This window comes from Colobus angolensis, unplaced genomic scaffold, assembly GCF_000951035.1.
Source record: "Colobus angolensis palliatus isolate OR3802 unplaced genomic scaffold, Cang.pa_1.0 Scaffold82, whole genome shotgun sequence".
NCBI lineage: Eukaryota > Metazoa > Chordata > Mammalia > Primates > Cercopithecidae > Colobus > Colobus angolensis.
The window spans coordinates 8,172,232-8,187,121 of NW_012122043.1; the positions used below are offsets into that span (position 1 = coordinate 8,172,232).

The following is a 14,890-nucleotide window of genomic DNA, read 5'->3' on the forward strand; positions in this document are numbered from 1 at the left end:
CATCTGATATTTAGATATTATATTTCCTACTTTGCTGCTGAAACCACAGCCTAGAGAGGCTAAGGAACTCACTCAGCAAGTGGCAGACCTCACGATTCTGAACCCAAGTCAGTTGCTTCTTCCCACATCACTCTGCTTCTTCAGATCCCACAGAAATCCTACAGTCTCAGATGTGGAAGGGATTCAAGACACATCATTCATTTCTCAAGAAGCATTTCCTTTCCTTCATTTATAAATTCGAATAGCAACTTGAGTGGGCCAAGGGGGTGAGGGCACTATGAAATCAAGCACCCAGAAAATGTTAAAATCCTCCAGGCTGGGGCAGCACCATGGGGTGTGTCAGCAGCCCACTCACTGTGTGAAGACTAAACTCTCTCTCTTTTTTAAATCAGTACGTAGGATGTTTATTGAAGCATTTTTGTTGCAGTGAAAAGTATAATCTGGGAAAAAGATGTGGTCCATCATTAAAGAAATATTGAATATATTACAATCATGTTTCTTAAAAGGAACAGAGTGATGTCATTTGTCTTGGAGAGATTTCCACAAAGTAAAAGAGAAAGCAAAATGCAGAAAAGTATGGGAAATGGAAACTTGTTTTTGTAAAACAAAGAATGAAGAAAAAGGCCCCCAAACATACATATGCCTACTCTATTTCATTAAACCTCAGATTGTAAGAAATTGCAGTTTCAGAGATGTTAAAATGTGAAAAAAAATGACATCTCAGATTTGATGTAATGCAGCGTGTGTACATAGCACATGGACCAAATAAAAGCAGAAAGAGACACAGCAGTTTATTAACATAGCTTGAGGGCGTTGTCTTTAGAGTAAAGGTTGAGAAAGTCTGTAGGGAGACTAACAAAGAAGGAAAAAAAGGCTCCACAAGCACACACACACACACACACATACACACGCACACAATATAATATTCCATTTCTGTGAAATATGTGTGTTTACAAGAAACTAGGTTGAAAAAGAGATCTATGTCTAAGATTAACTTGCAGGAAGGCCCATGAGAAATTCTCAAAAAAAAAAAAAAAAAGCAAATTGTAGGGTGATGAACACAGTATGATTCTATTTGGATAAAAACAAACAGAACACCTGCATACATTCCTCTCTTTATGGGCATGAAGAAGGTTGTGGAAGATTATACTCTAGATTGGGCAGGATTATTCTTTATACAGTCCCACTTGTGATAAGCACTATTACTTTGTGATTTTATACAACTAAATAAAATAAAAACAGACAAAAATTGACGGGAAACAGATACATCTTGCCGTATAGCTAAAATACGTTTGATATTTTCATTTGTATTACAATTGTCTCTGCCAATAACCTTTATTATCAGGACCATAATAAAGGACAAGAGATCTGCTAATTCCTCAGTGATCAATGACAAAATTCAACTAGGCAGTCCACATGGTTTATATCTCTTAATGTATTGTCAACATTCTTGTCACCCTATTCACTCAGTTCAAACATTCTGCCTAGGCTCAGAAACCAAGGCAGGCTCCCTCAGGGAGGCCACAGGAACTGTCCGCTTTGCTGGTGCTAGCAGCTCCAGTGGCCCCTCACCTACAACCTTTTGCTCTTCTGGTGCCTGGTAAGATAAGGGGGATTCGGAACATCCCTCCCTGCTGCTAGCTCCCAGCTTAATGCCCTGCAATAGGAGGCAGGCAGGCACCGGGAGACTCGCACTTCCCCAGCCCAACCTGAGCCCGGGAGACTTTCAGAAGCCTGACCTACATGAAGAGAGACATCAGAAATAGGTCAATTCTGAGGCTCCAAGTTACCATCGCAGGGAGAAAACCTGTTTTTAAAGGAAAAGAGGCCTCTTCTCTGAGCAGAATGCCAGGGAGAGGCTGTATTCACAAAATCCCAGAACACTATGTCATCCTATCTGTCAGGATTTGGGGATTCAGCATTCCTCAAGATTGAATGATGCCCTCCATGAAGGCATGGGACTCATCCCTTTTCAAATAAACATCCCCAATGTATGTTTAACAGACCCCAGGATTATTTAGCAACTGTATTTGCACTTATTGACTGCCTCGTTTCAAAATTCCAAATTAGCATTTCAACATCTGCATTCAGGCAAAGGGACACAGGTACATACGGAAGGGCATGACTTTTTGACACCCAGACACAATCTAAATCAGGTCACACCCTGCTTGGGTTTTTGGGTTTTTTTTTTTTTTTCTAACAAGTGTAAACTAGGTTAATTAAGACAGCACCAGGCCAGCAGAACTGTTTCTTAGAGAAAAGCAATCCCATTTAGGACATCAAATGCATGAGTCTGCAGACCAGAAGAGAAACAGCGACCCCGAGTGTTGGATTCTTTTAACGATAAGAATCTCCATGGCTATGTTCTACAGACCCGTTCATGCTGCAGAATCACAGCTGTGAGGCCGGAAAAGCCCTCGGATGGCAGAGCTACCTGGAACACACACTGCTGACCCTAAGCACAGGGAGCTTCCCAAACTGTTGATTTCATACCCAGGATTGCTGAGTTAAAAGTGGCCCATTCAAAGATAATTCTTAAAAATAACAAGAAGAGATATTTAGTAAGCATCCCCCCCCACCATATCCAGCATCACCCACAGTGAAGGCAAACAGAATAGGTAGGGGTCAGCCAGATCCCTACCCTTCCTCCTGCAGGCCAGGGAATTACTCACAGCCCGTTGTCCTTCCCCAGTTCTCCTGCACTCCTGCCCCTGTCTACTCCCATCCCACGTCCCTGCCCTGTGTCCTCCCTGAGCAAAAACACCTCATGCTAACTCTGCCCATGGTCTTTCTCCAAGAAAAATGTACTTCTCCTGAGTCTCCTCCTGCATGACCCGAACAGGTGACTTAGTAGCTAAATGCACATAGGAAATTGGCACAGAGATGTCTGTGATTTACAGACTTTGGATTTCACTGTTGCAAGTCCTCTGGGCCAACCTCCCAGTAAATGTAAGACTCGCCCACTTAGTGCTGCTTGTCGATGCTCATCTCTTCTCCTTGAAAGCTCCCAGAAATCATCATGAACTGGTAGAACTCTCCACGGGGGAAGAGATCTTCGTCTGTTTGGTGCATTGCTGCCTAAAACAGTGCCTGGCACAAAGTAGGGGTGTGAAATATTTGTTGAAAGGAAGAATGCATTAATGAAATACTTGGATGAAGCCAAGACAAATCTCCCTGCAGCTTCCATCAAGGCCAAGGTCTGCTTCCAAAGCAACCCAGAACAAGTCCTCTCTCTCACATTCCTGTTTTTTGTTTGTTTGTTTTGTTTCGTTTTGTTTTGTTTTGAGATGGAGTCTTGCTCTGTTACCCAGGCTGGAGTGCAGTGGAGCAATCTCAGCTCACTGCAACCTCTGCCTCCAGGGTTCAAGTGATTCTACTGCCTCAGCCTCCTGAGTAGCTGGGATTACAAGCACGCACCACCACGCCCGGCTAATTTTTGTACTTTTAGTAGAGATGGGATTTTGCCATGTTGGCCAGGCTGGTCTCAAACTTCCTGACCTCAGGTGATCTGCTCGCCTCAGCCTCCCAAAGTGCTGGGATTACAGGTGTGAGCCACTGTGCCCAGCCTCTGGTTTCTTTAGATGCCTGAAGAAGTCAAACAATGTCTGGACTTGCACAGCAGCTTCTGAGCCTTAATGCAGCAAGAGAAGCAGGGTCAGGGACAGGTAGAGAAATGTTTGGGAGCCTGAGGGGTGAAAAGCAGCAGAAAAAAGGACTTTTGACTTTTCATCAACCATTCTGAAAAGAGGTCACCAAAGTGCCCTCTGCCTCAGAGAACACCCTTGAGCTCCTGCCTGTGGGGCTGTGGGCAGGGTTCCTCTCCAGCTCCCCAACACTGGTCTCCTGAGTGTTACCATGGCCATCCCAGGGCACACAGCCCTTAGATTGAACTATTGTTTCCAATACATAATAAGACATCAGCCAGCCCCTCAGAGGGAGTGAGAGGTAGGGGGTGTTGGGGCTCTTCCCCCTCCAGTGCTACAAAGTCCCCAATCTCACCCTTTCAGCCCCTCCCTCTTGCAAAAGCTAAGCTGAGAATGCTGTCTTTTTGTTCCTGAAGTGCCTTTGAAAAGGGTCTTGGTCATGGTCAACTACAAGTGAGAGTGGAGGACACCAGGCCAGCTCAGGAGAAGGGAAAACGCAGGACCTCATCCAGAGTGAGCTCCCACACCATGGCTCCAGGGTTCCTAGCTGGATGAGGGCTGCTTCTCTCACTTTCTCACTCTGGTCTGGGCCCACCCTGTTCTAAATGATGAATCTCCTTCAGTCTTTCTGTGCTTCCCTCAAATAGAATATTTCCATTCCCTCACTGCTGCTGGCACATACATAGCAAATCACAACACAGAGCAAGGAAGTAGGATGGCAGCTAAGAGAAAAAGACTTGTTGTAGGTGTTACAGGTTAAATTGTGTCTCCAAAAATTCACACATGGAAGTCCTAACCCCCAGTACCTTGGCATGTGACATTGTTTGGAAACAGGGGAGGATTAAGTAAAGAGGAAGTCATGCTGAAGTCGGGTGGCCCCCGATCCAGTACGACAAATGTCCCCAGGAAGAGTGGAAATTTGGACACAATCACTCGTGCAGGAGTCACCCCTGAGGACAGGGATCAGAGTGACGCATCGACAAGCCAAGGAATGGTGAAGTTTGCCAGCTGGCCACCGAAAGCTAGAGGAGAGGCTAGGACAGAGCCTCCCGCACAGCCTTCAGAGGGAGTCAGCCCTGCCGACAGCTTGATCTCAGACTTCTGGCCTCTAGAACCGTAAGGCAATGAACTTCTGTTATTAAAGCCATACGGTCTATGGTGCTTCATCTTGGCAGCCCTACAGACTAATACTGAGGGCATGGCCTGGGCAGTGCTGTGACTTCCCAGGGTAGTGCATGGGACTCCCATAGGGCTGATCTGAAGCTAGGGAAATCCCCTGCACATAGCAGGGCCCTGTCCTGGGGGAAGAATTGCTGGTAAGTGAAGCCTGATAATCCTGCTGTTCAACACTGGCATGAGTCATTTAGCTTACGCTTCCTCCACCTGCATCCCAGCTCTATTCCCCATCTGCACCTCAGACCTACTAGGCAAGGAAAGGCAGATACAGGGCACTGGTGCCGGGACTCTTCCCACAGGTCACACCCATGGCAGACATCACTAATCAATCAAAACATTCTCCCGCTGAGAAACGACAGACCCTTGGAATCTTTCTCAACCCAGCGCCACTGGGAGTCACCAAAAAAAGTCTGTCAGAGTTGGCATGAAAGTTTAAGCCAACATAGGGTTCTTACACGAGTCAGTGACTCTATAAGGGCAAGAACAACACTCTTTGCCCCTCCAGATCTCTTGCAGCACATGGCATTGTACCTCGGAAACTGTCAGTGCCTAGCACGCACTTGCTGAATTGATGTATTTTTGCATTTAGGTTCAGAGGGGACAACAGTGACAACAACAGCAGTTCTCAAACAATTTGTAAACTGCTAAGTGTGAAAGGATTTTCTGGGATGACTTTTCATAATGGTTTAGGGATAACACCACTTTCACCATCGACATTTATTTCTTCAACAATTACTAACCAAGCACCTGCTACACAGGAGTCCTGAGCTAGACTTCTGGGTTCAACAGTAGAGAGAGGATGGCAAAAAATGAAGATCCCAAGAAACTGCAGAAAAGTACCATGAATAATTCACACCAGCTCCCTGAAACCCACAGGGAGTTACATGACTTTAAAACATCATCACTCTGACATGCTGGGCATTAAGATGCTCTTAGCTCAAAAGTCCTGCCAGCTCCCTGCTACTTATCATGCCACGGTAATGGCAAACCACTCCTGATGACGGCAGTGGGTTTACCATCCTGGGTCTCTCTTCTCTTCGAACACTCCCCCATTCCTAACTAATACATCTCCATCAATTAACATTCATTAGAGAGCACAGAATAAACTTGGTACTAGGAGATTTTACTGAATTACTAAGGGTGTGAAAACGCACCTTTACACTCACGGATTAGTACCTAAAGAGAACATTTATTTTGGGAAGATAATGACTTTTGAACTTCAGAAGCAACTTCTATTCCTCTTGGCTTTAGAAAGATGCCTCCCACCGAGGAAGCAAGGGCATTCCCGTTGTCATGGCTGCCCTACCTGTCTCACTTCATCACAGAAGAGGACAAAGACCAGCGCATACAGGACCAGCTCAGGGGGGTGTGGCACCGAATGGAAATCCATGAGCAGCACGTAGGCAAACAGCAGGAGGAAGGCGATGTAGAAGACCACATTCCAGGAGAAGACCACGAAGGGGGAGGTGAAGAACGCCACATAGTACCAAAGCAGCTTCTTGTGCTTGTCAACAGGCTTCTTCCTGGACCCAGAGATAAGGGCATCGTCAGCGTCCTTGCAAGCATGGGACTGGCACAGCCCTCCCCTCCTTCTAAACACAGATAAATACAGACCATAGCCAGGAGGAAGAGATGGGATCAAAACTGTCCTAAGATGGACCCAACCCCAATTCAATACTTGGCATTTTGCAATTAACAAATCCACATTCTGCCCCAGATATTAAAGACACAACCCCACCTCTACTCACTTAAGAGGGAACCCAGGAAAAGTCAGGGGAGAAACCAGACCAAATTCATAGGCACCAATGTGAACATCATAAGTTCTAGGCTTTTTAATCATTTACACGAGAACACACATATGTGGATGCATCTACACACACTGGCACACACACACACACACACAATCATGTGCCTTGGTTTGTACCTAAATGATACAAAGCCACAGCCCACCAAGGGTATAATAAAGAGACACAGGATAATCTTCCAGTTCTTGGTGTCTCGTGAAATCTCTCCATACCATTGCTTAGAAAGAAAATTCTACAGGGAAACAAAGACAGAGAACGAGTCCTTATTAACACAATTATATGCAGGATGGCATGCAAACCGTCTTCCCTGCCCCACGCTTTCCCCAAAATATACAGCTCTTTGAATTAATGCCCTTATTTTTTTTTTTTTTTTTTTGAGACGGAGTTTCACTCTTGTTGCCCAGGCTGGAGTGCAGTGGCACGATCTTGGCTCACCGCAACCTTTGCCTCCCGGGTTCAAGCGATTCTCCTGCCTCAGCCTCCTGAGTAGCTGGGATTACAGGTGTGTGCCACCAGGCCCAGCTATTTTGTTTGTTTGTATTTTTAGTAGAGATGGGGTTTCTCCACGTTGGTCAGGCTGGTCGCAAACTCCCAACCTCAGGTGATCCACCCATCTCGGTCTCCCAAAGTGCTGGGATTACAGGCATGAGCCACCACGCCTGGCCAAACTTGGTTTTATTTTAACTATTTTTGTGAGTTGGATTATATGCACTTCAAAGTAATAGTTGTGTATGTTCAAATTCAATAAACCTAGGAAATTTTTTGTCCAACTCACATTTTTATTACATAAGTTTAAACAAGTATCTTTTTGGCTCCTTTGTCTTCAATGATCACAAATTCACAGGCACAGCCAGTACTACCTGCAGAGTCCCCAAGGATTCATTTCTGGAGAAAGACAGGTGATGCTTTTGTCAGGAAACTAAAAGGAAGTTCGGAAAGGGGAGACTGTTGGTGTCTTGACGTCAATTCAGGCTGAAATGCATGAAAAAGCTCTCCCCAGACTGAATCAAACCTTGACGTTGGGATAGAAGGAACTTCCACTGAGGTGGAAGTTAGAAAACTCACAGTAGCTCTGAGAGTTAGCAGGGAGCATAGACTTGACCACATCAAAGGATCCACCTCTCTCAAAAAATAGCCCGTCAAGCAGAAGGAGGTTGGTGTGTCTCAGGAGCAGAGGAAAAGGGAAACCCAGGCCCTTCTCAGTGTGAGCTTGGAGGGCTGGGACTGACATGCACCTCTGCAGCCCTGGGCACCTGCCCTGCCCCTTGGAGGAGGATGGCTGCTTCTGAGGGCCCCTGCCTGGGGCTGCTCCAGCCAGGTGCATGCTTGACCCCTGAGGACTAGTGTCCTGGAACAAGGTGTCAGCTTTCAACAAACAACCAATTGCAGTTGGTGGGTAAATGGCCCGCTGCTTTGCACTGGGCCGGGCGACAATGAAGCAGGTTCTACAGTTTCCCAGAGGTTCCTGGCAGGCCAAGCCTCGGTGCCCACAGTGGCAACCTCCTCATCAGCACATCACTTCTGTCCCTGTCCCTTCCCTGCCTCGCTGGCACCTCCCGTGCTTCCCAGGTTCACCTCCAGAATAAACTCCCTGCATTGAAATCCTCACTTTGGGGTTTGCTTCTTGGGAGGGTGTGCGGGGGTTGTGGGCAAGGAAGACAGGTAGTGCTTAGTCTTCCTCACTCTCCTATTCTGCTGGGGCGATGCAGACGCCAGGCCATTCCTGAGTGTCACTGTCAGGCCCCAGTCACAGAAATTACAGCATTGGGTTGGGTTCCATGGTCACTGGCAGCATTCTGATGCCACACAGCACTTTGACTATTGAAAGGGAACTCCCCGGCCGGGCCCACAGGTGATCCTGTGGCCTGGTAGTAAGATTTTCAGTGAAATGAATGACCTGGCATCTGATTGAAACCTCAGGATCTATGAACCTGGGCAGGAGTAAAAGCCAGCCTCCCCAGGGCCCCAAGTTCTGGGACATATGCAAGACCGGGTTTGGGGCCCAGGAAGCCATAAGCAGAGTGTGGCCCACCTAGGAAGACAGCCCAGCCTCCCAGGCACACCCCGACTCCAGCACCAGCTTACTTCTACCCACTACACTGCAGAAGAGGCTAAAACTGAGCAACAGTAAGACCCTCTCTGTGTGCTCCTTGTCATGGATCAATGCTCTCATTTAACCTAGCTTAGTTGCAGTAGTAAGCGGGTTTTGTTCATAAACACTTGTCTGTGTGATATCATGGAAAGTCCATGACATGAAAGTTGCAGGCAATCAACATGAGAGCCAATCCCAATGCTGCTACTTCCCAGCAGTGCAAGCTAGAAGGACATTCCAGAACCTCTCTGAGCTCCTGCATCCTCCTCAGTGAAATGGGAAGGCACCCATCCCCACAGGTGCTGTGAAGATGAAATGTGGCCTCGTGTATAACAGCTGTGGCTGACAAGCGTTGGTCCCTCCATCTCTTCCCTTCCCCCTCCCCTTCTCACACCCACATTTCTGCAACTGGAACTGTGGATGAAAAGCTCCCCTCTGCAGCCTGAGACACCAGGTGCAGACTACGATTTATTCACTTCAGTGCAGAAAATCTCAAGACTGCTTTTACCCATTTCACGATAGTTTCCCTACCGCTATCACTACTAATAATAACTGCAGTAGCAATAGCTAAATAAAGGACCAACGCCTTTCACATATTATCTCCTTAAATCCTCACAATAACCCTTTATCTGCCACTCTCACCATTTTGCAGACGAAGAAACTAAGACTCGGAGAGCTCATGTGACTTGGCCCATCATCACACACCCCATTGGGGGTACAGCGGATGCAGACCCAAGCAGTGGGATCCAGAGACACAGCTCATAATTGCGATGCTGTGTTGTTTTCTTAGTGGAAACTCAAAGAATATTCTTTGTCCTTTACCATCTCTTAAAGCATGGATTTAAACCAATGCCTATACTCTGCCATCTCCCACATCATCACCAAACCACTCCTTCTATTGTTTTTATATTGGAGAATAAGGTTTGTTTTTAATATTTTTTAATGCCGCTAATAGCATCTGACATAAAAACCCCACGTGGTCTGGAGGCTGAGCACGGTTTACCTGGACCCCAGGCTGGGCGATGAAATGCTGGTCTGTGGCCTCCACCGCCAGCTCCAGACAGTTGCTTCCACCCCAGGCTTCACAGGAATAGACCAGCAGCTGTTCTGCCAAGTCTTCATCGCTGCTGTAACACTCAGTGAACAGCTCTACAGCGACATCAGCACAGAGAGAAGCTGGTGTCAGAGCCACACATGACCGAAACTGTGCTGCTTCCACCCCCAGCCAACTCCTGAATCCAAGAATAGCCTGGGTGTGAGTCTATTCTTATAAAAGGCATAGAAAATGCCATCACAACACAATTCGCTACTGAATAGCAGGATTTTCTAAAGGCACAACAAACCCAACAGAGCTCCTGATGGCAGCAGGTGGCAATACCTGCTCACTGGATTGAGCTGCATTGCACACAGGGAGTCCCTCTCTTTGGTGGGCTTCCATCTGGGCTCAGACAGAAGAGCCTCAGCCACTGAGAAGGGATCTAGACCTTCTGCACCTCCCCTCCTTCCATCCCCCTGTAATCAGAGCAGCCCTTCTTCCATCTCATCTGAACTCTACGTCTTCTTGGCAAGGTTGTTTGGCAGATAAGGTACAGAGGAAAAAAAGGCTGGGCACAGTGGCTCCCACCTGTAATCCCAGCACTTTGGAAGGCCAAGGCATATGGATCACCTGAGGTCAGGAGTTCAAGACTAGCCTGCCCAACATGGCAAATCCCCGTCTTTACTAAAAATACAAAGAATTAGCTGGGCAAGGTGGCAGGCGCCTGTAATCCCAGCTACTCAGGAGGCTGAAGCAGGAGAATTGCTTGAACCTGTGAGGCGGAGCTTGCAGTGAGCCGAGATCATGCCACTGCACTCCAGCCTGGGCAACAAGAGTGAAACTCTGTCTCAATAACAACAACAACAACAACAAAAATCACTGACCTACTGCATTAGTGTGTGCTTACATTTCATGATCTAATGACAAAGAAATTGCAGTGTGGATCCTGAGAGGAAATTTTTTAAAAGTAAAAATATTAGGAGCCTGCTTTGAAATTTTAATAAATTAAAAGAAATAGACACCTTTTTTCCAACACAGACAAGCTAAACTCATGAGCATGTTAACATTTGATAAGACACTAGACAAACCTGGATGCAAATACCACGTTGCAAACTTAAAACTGTCAAGTGAAAATGGAAAAAACTGAGCAGTCCTGAAATTCTCATTTTAAATGATGTTTAGAGGCAGTCGGTTCCGGATTTCTCACATTCCTGAATGATCGAGGCCTCTGTGCAAAGGGCACTGACAAGCTTTGTTCGAGGACTGAATAGCAAACAGCAGTCAGGCGTCTTGAGACATGCCAGGAGAGTAATGCTTAGTGGAGTACCGTCCACTCCAGGCAATAAGTAATCTCAGTTGCAGCCCTGATAGAAGCTCCGTGTCCCCTAACCTCAGGGAGCTCCAGCACAACCATTATTAGAGTCACCCCTTGGGAACCGAGGCAAAGGGAAGCAACCCAAGATGCTACTCAGGCTGTTGCTTTTGCTACGAGTGACAAACCATGAGTGTCGCAGGCCCAGGGGCTGGGTCCTCTGGCAGTGTGTGCATATGAAACTGGCAGGCTAACTGGTTAGTGTGCAAGTCAGGTAAAATCTCAGCCCTGTCACAGTGTTGTAATGGCATCCAGAACCCACCCCCCAACCCCCCAAAAAATACTCCAATGCTCCCTGAGTTGCTTAGAACTGGGCCCGGGTATGGCCCTGGGTGGCCGTGGGATCAGGGAGCCCAAGATCTCCCACGTTCATTCTTGGAAAATTCCGTATGTGCCAGGACCAAGGAACTTGTGGCATCCGGACCTTGTGGTCTGCAGCCCTCAATCAGGCTGGGGAGCTTGGATATACCACGGACCTCCACCACCTGGCCTGTGAGTGCCACTGGCAAGGTCTATGCTGCATGGCAGATCTGCACCCACTGCGGCATCCCACCCTGTGGACTCACCGACAGCCCGGGTCTCGTACTCATTAGCCAGCTCCTCGGACTCCCCAGCAGCATTGATGTCGTTCTTCACTTTGGCCAGGGTCTTCAGAAGCTTGCTGGCTCCCAGGGCTGCCAGAGTGCAGCCCCTGGTCTTTTTAGGGCGGTGGAGAATTTTAAGGTTAATTCTCTTTTTTTTTTTTTTAATTTGAGATGGAGTCTCACTCTTCCACCCAGGCTGGAGTGCTGTGGTGCAATCTTGGCTCACTGCAACCTCCGCCTTCTGGGTTCAAGTGATTCTCCTGCCTCAACCTCCCAAGTAGTTGGGATTACAGGTGCCCACCACCACATCCAGCTAAATTTTGGATTTTTGGTAGAGACGGGGTTTTGCCATGTTGGTCAGGCTGGTCTCGAACTTCTGACCTCAGATGATCCACCAGCCTCGGTCTCCCAGAGTGCTGAGATTACAGATGTGAGCCACCTCGCCCAGCCTAAGGTTAATTCTTAACCCCCTGAAGTGGTCAAGTTAATGTTAATGTCCAACAAGAATGTATTCATGGCAAAAGCAGGAAATAGTAGAATCAATTTGATGGGAGGGGTTAGAGAACGTGGTTGACATGTGCAAATGGAAATTGCTCTGGGGTCAGGGAGCCCTAAACTCTCCCTAGGAACTAGTCATAATGATTCAAAGTAAAATTTTTAATGAACACAAAATAACTTGGAACCTGAATATGTTCACAGTCTTGAACACAGAATTAGCATATAAAAATATTAAGAATAATGTCATGAGAAACTGACAGTAAGACCATGATAGTGGGAGGTCTAAATCACTCTCATACTGGAATAGTTCAAAAGTTGAGTGGGTCCTGGGCAAGAATACAGAGGACCTGAAGAACGTAACTTTAAGACTGAGTATGTGAATTCAATATTCAATATCTAAGCTTATCTCTCAAAATAAAGAAAGTAATGTGAGTGTCCATAAACCATTTACAAAAGTTCTTACATGCTAAATCACTAGGAAAATTCTCAATAAACTTTCCAAAGCGGAATTTTTCACAGGGCCTACCTCCTGTCCATAATGCAATAAAGCTGGAAATTAATTTTTAAAATCAAATGTGAATACCTCATCCACTTGGAAAACAATCACATACCCACACACACGTGAGAAGCAGGTGCCTACTGGACTGCCCCCCAAGCCCGACTACTTTCCAGGGACTGTCCCTCCCAAGCACTCCTTCACCAACATGGAACAGAGGCCATGTTCATCTGACCTCAGACATCTCATTTCACTGATGATGTTTTATATTAGCATGTAAATTTTGAGAGGATCAGAACTGTTAAAACAAAGCATACATTTGGTGTAAATCTGTTGTGGGCTTGGGCACTTACCTGCTCCCAGATGACTTTGGAGAGTTCCTTCTTGTTCTGAAGAATGGCCCAGATGAAGAGAGCTTGCAGGGGGTGCCGAGTAATAGGAGACACGTCCTGGGGGGTTAGAGCATGTGGTCAGTATGTGCAAATGGAAACTGTTCTGGGATTAGGAAGCCCTAGAAGAGTAGGCCACGTTTGGAGGGCTCTGTGGCTTTGTGCATGACTCCATTCTCACAGTACAGTGATGTGATTTTCATCTCTGCAACTCACTGGGTGGTTTAATTTTGACACCAAATCTTTTATCTGTCATAAAAGACAAAGTACAACTAGAAGAAAAGGTATAAAGGGTGAAAAAAGCCTTGAAAGCAATTTGAAAACAGAATGACTCCTGACAGACTGAGAGAAAGCAATTCCTTCTCATCATGTAACTCTGTTTCTCTTCTAGAAAAAAAATTATTCAAACTAGACTCCAACTTTCCTATGGCTTAAGTTCAATTATCCCAACACAAAACTGTGGCTTATTTCTTTGGACAGTTATTCAAAGATTCGATGCCTAACCTATCACTTAGAATCCCAGCTCCTATTTAGCATTCTGTACCTTTAAGGGAAACTTTTCCGATAGAAAAACAACTAAATGCATATATGGAATATATTCCTTTTCAACTTCTTTACAGGTTTTACTAACATACAAAATGCATGAGGCATATTATGCATATTGCAGAGAAATTTAACATGAATATAGTCTAACAGAAGCTCTTTAAACATTTCCAATTCCTGCAAACACCTAGTGCATTTAGATTTTTGCAACACACATACACGCACTCTAAAAATTCCATAATTACAAATTACCTAGTTTGGGTTTCCCCAGAAAAAATCTGAGACAAGGATTTGAGGCAAGTAGTTTATTTTGGACGTGATCTCAAAGAAACCAGTGGAGACCTGAGGAAATGATATCAGAAAAAAAGGGAACCCAATAAAAGGTGCATTATCAAGCCAATTATCTTAGTGGATAACTAGAGATTAGCCCCACTAGCCAACTCTAGGAGCCAGAGTAGGGCACAAACCTTCAAGTCATCTCCTCCAAGTCATCTCCTCCAAGTCATCTCCTTCAAGTGATCTCCTTCAAGTCATCTCCTTCAAGTGGGGGTATTTATACACTGCTGGGCTCGGATCAGGACAAACTTTCAGCAAAGAGTTACAGGTGCTGGCAATTGGGAACTGGGCCAGGTGCCGGCAATTGGGAACTGGGCCAGGTGCCGGCAATTGGGAACTGGGCCAGGTGCCGGCAATTGGGAACTGGGCAATTGGGAACTGGGCCAGCACCCGTAAATGAGAAGTCCTGTGGGATTATAGGTGTTACAGCCACAAAATTGTCTCAAGTGAATATCCAGATTTATCCCTTTGAAAATATGCACTTCCCGCCTTTATTCACAAAAGAGCATGCGAGCTGCTATTTTAAGCAGATCATGGCCCCTGAAGGATGACAAGAGCATGCAGCTATTTGTTTGCCCCTATTCCCTATTAGATACCTTCAGAAAGTATACCACACCAAGCTCTGGAATTAAGAAAACCTGAGGCCGGGCATGGAGGTTCACACCTGTAATCCCAACACTTGGGAGGCCAAGGCAGGCAAATCACCTGAGGTCAAGAGTTCGAGACCAGCCTGGCCAACGTGGTGAAACTCCATGTCTACTAAAAATACAAAAATTAGCCAGGCATGGTGGCTCACGCCTGTAATCCCAGCTACTTGAGAGGCTGAGGCAGGAGAATAGCTTGAATCTGGGAGGTGGAGGTTGCAGTGAGCTGAGATCGGGCCACTGCACTCCAGCCTGGGCAACAGCGTGAGACTCTG

General features: G+C 46.3%; 1 protein-coding gene across 1 annotated transcript in view; it reads right to left on the bottom strand.

The window, feature by feature from the left end:
* The window catches only part of TRPM8 (transient receptor potential cation channel, subfamily M, member 8), a 98,983-nt gene that overhangs the window by 39,855 nt on the left and 44,238 nt on the right, over window positions 1-14,890 (bottom strand). The window contains exons 13-17 of the mRNA XM_011929628.1: window positions 13,057-13,152; window positions 11,692-11,821; window positions 9,721-9,866; window positions 6,745-6,857; window positions 6,127-6,343 (exon numbers count right to left, since the gene is read on the bottom strand). Coding sequence (XP_011785018.1) covers window positions 6,127-6,343; window positions 6,745-6,857; window positions 9,721-9,866; window positions 11,692-11,821; window positions 13,057-13,152 — 702 coding nt within the window. The remainder of the gene's footprint in view (window positions 1-6,126; window positions 6,344-6,744; window positions 6,858-9,720; window positions 9,867-11,691; window positions 11,822-13,056; window positions 13,153-14,890) is intronic.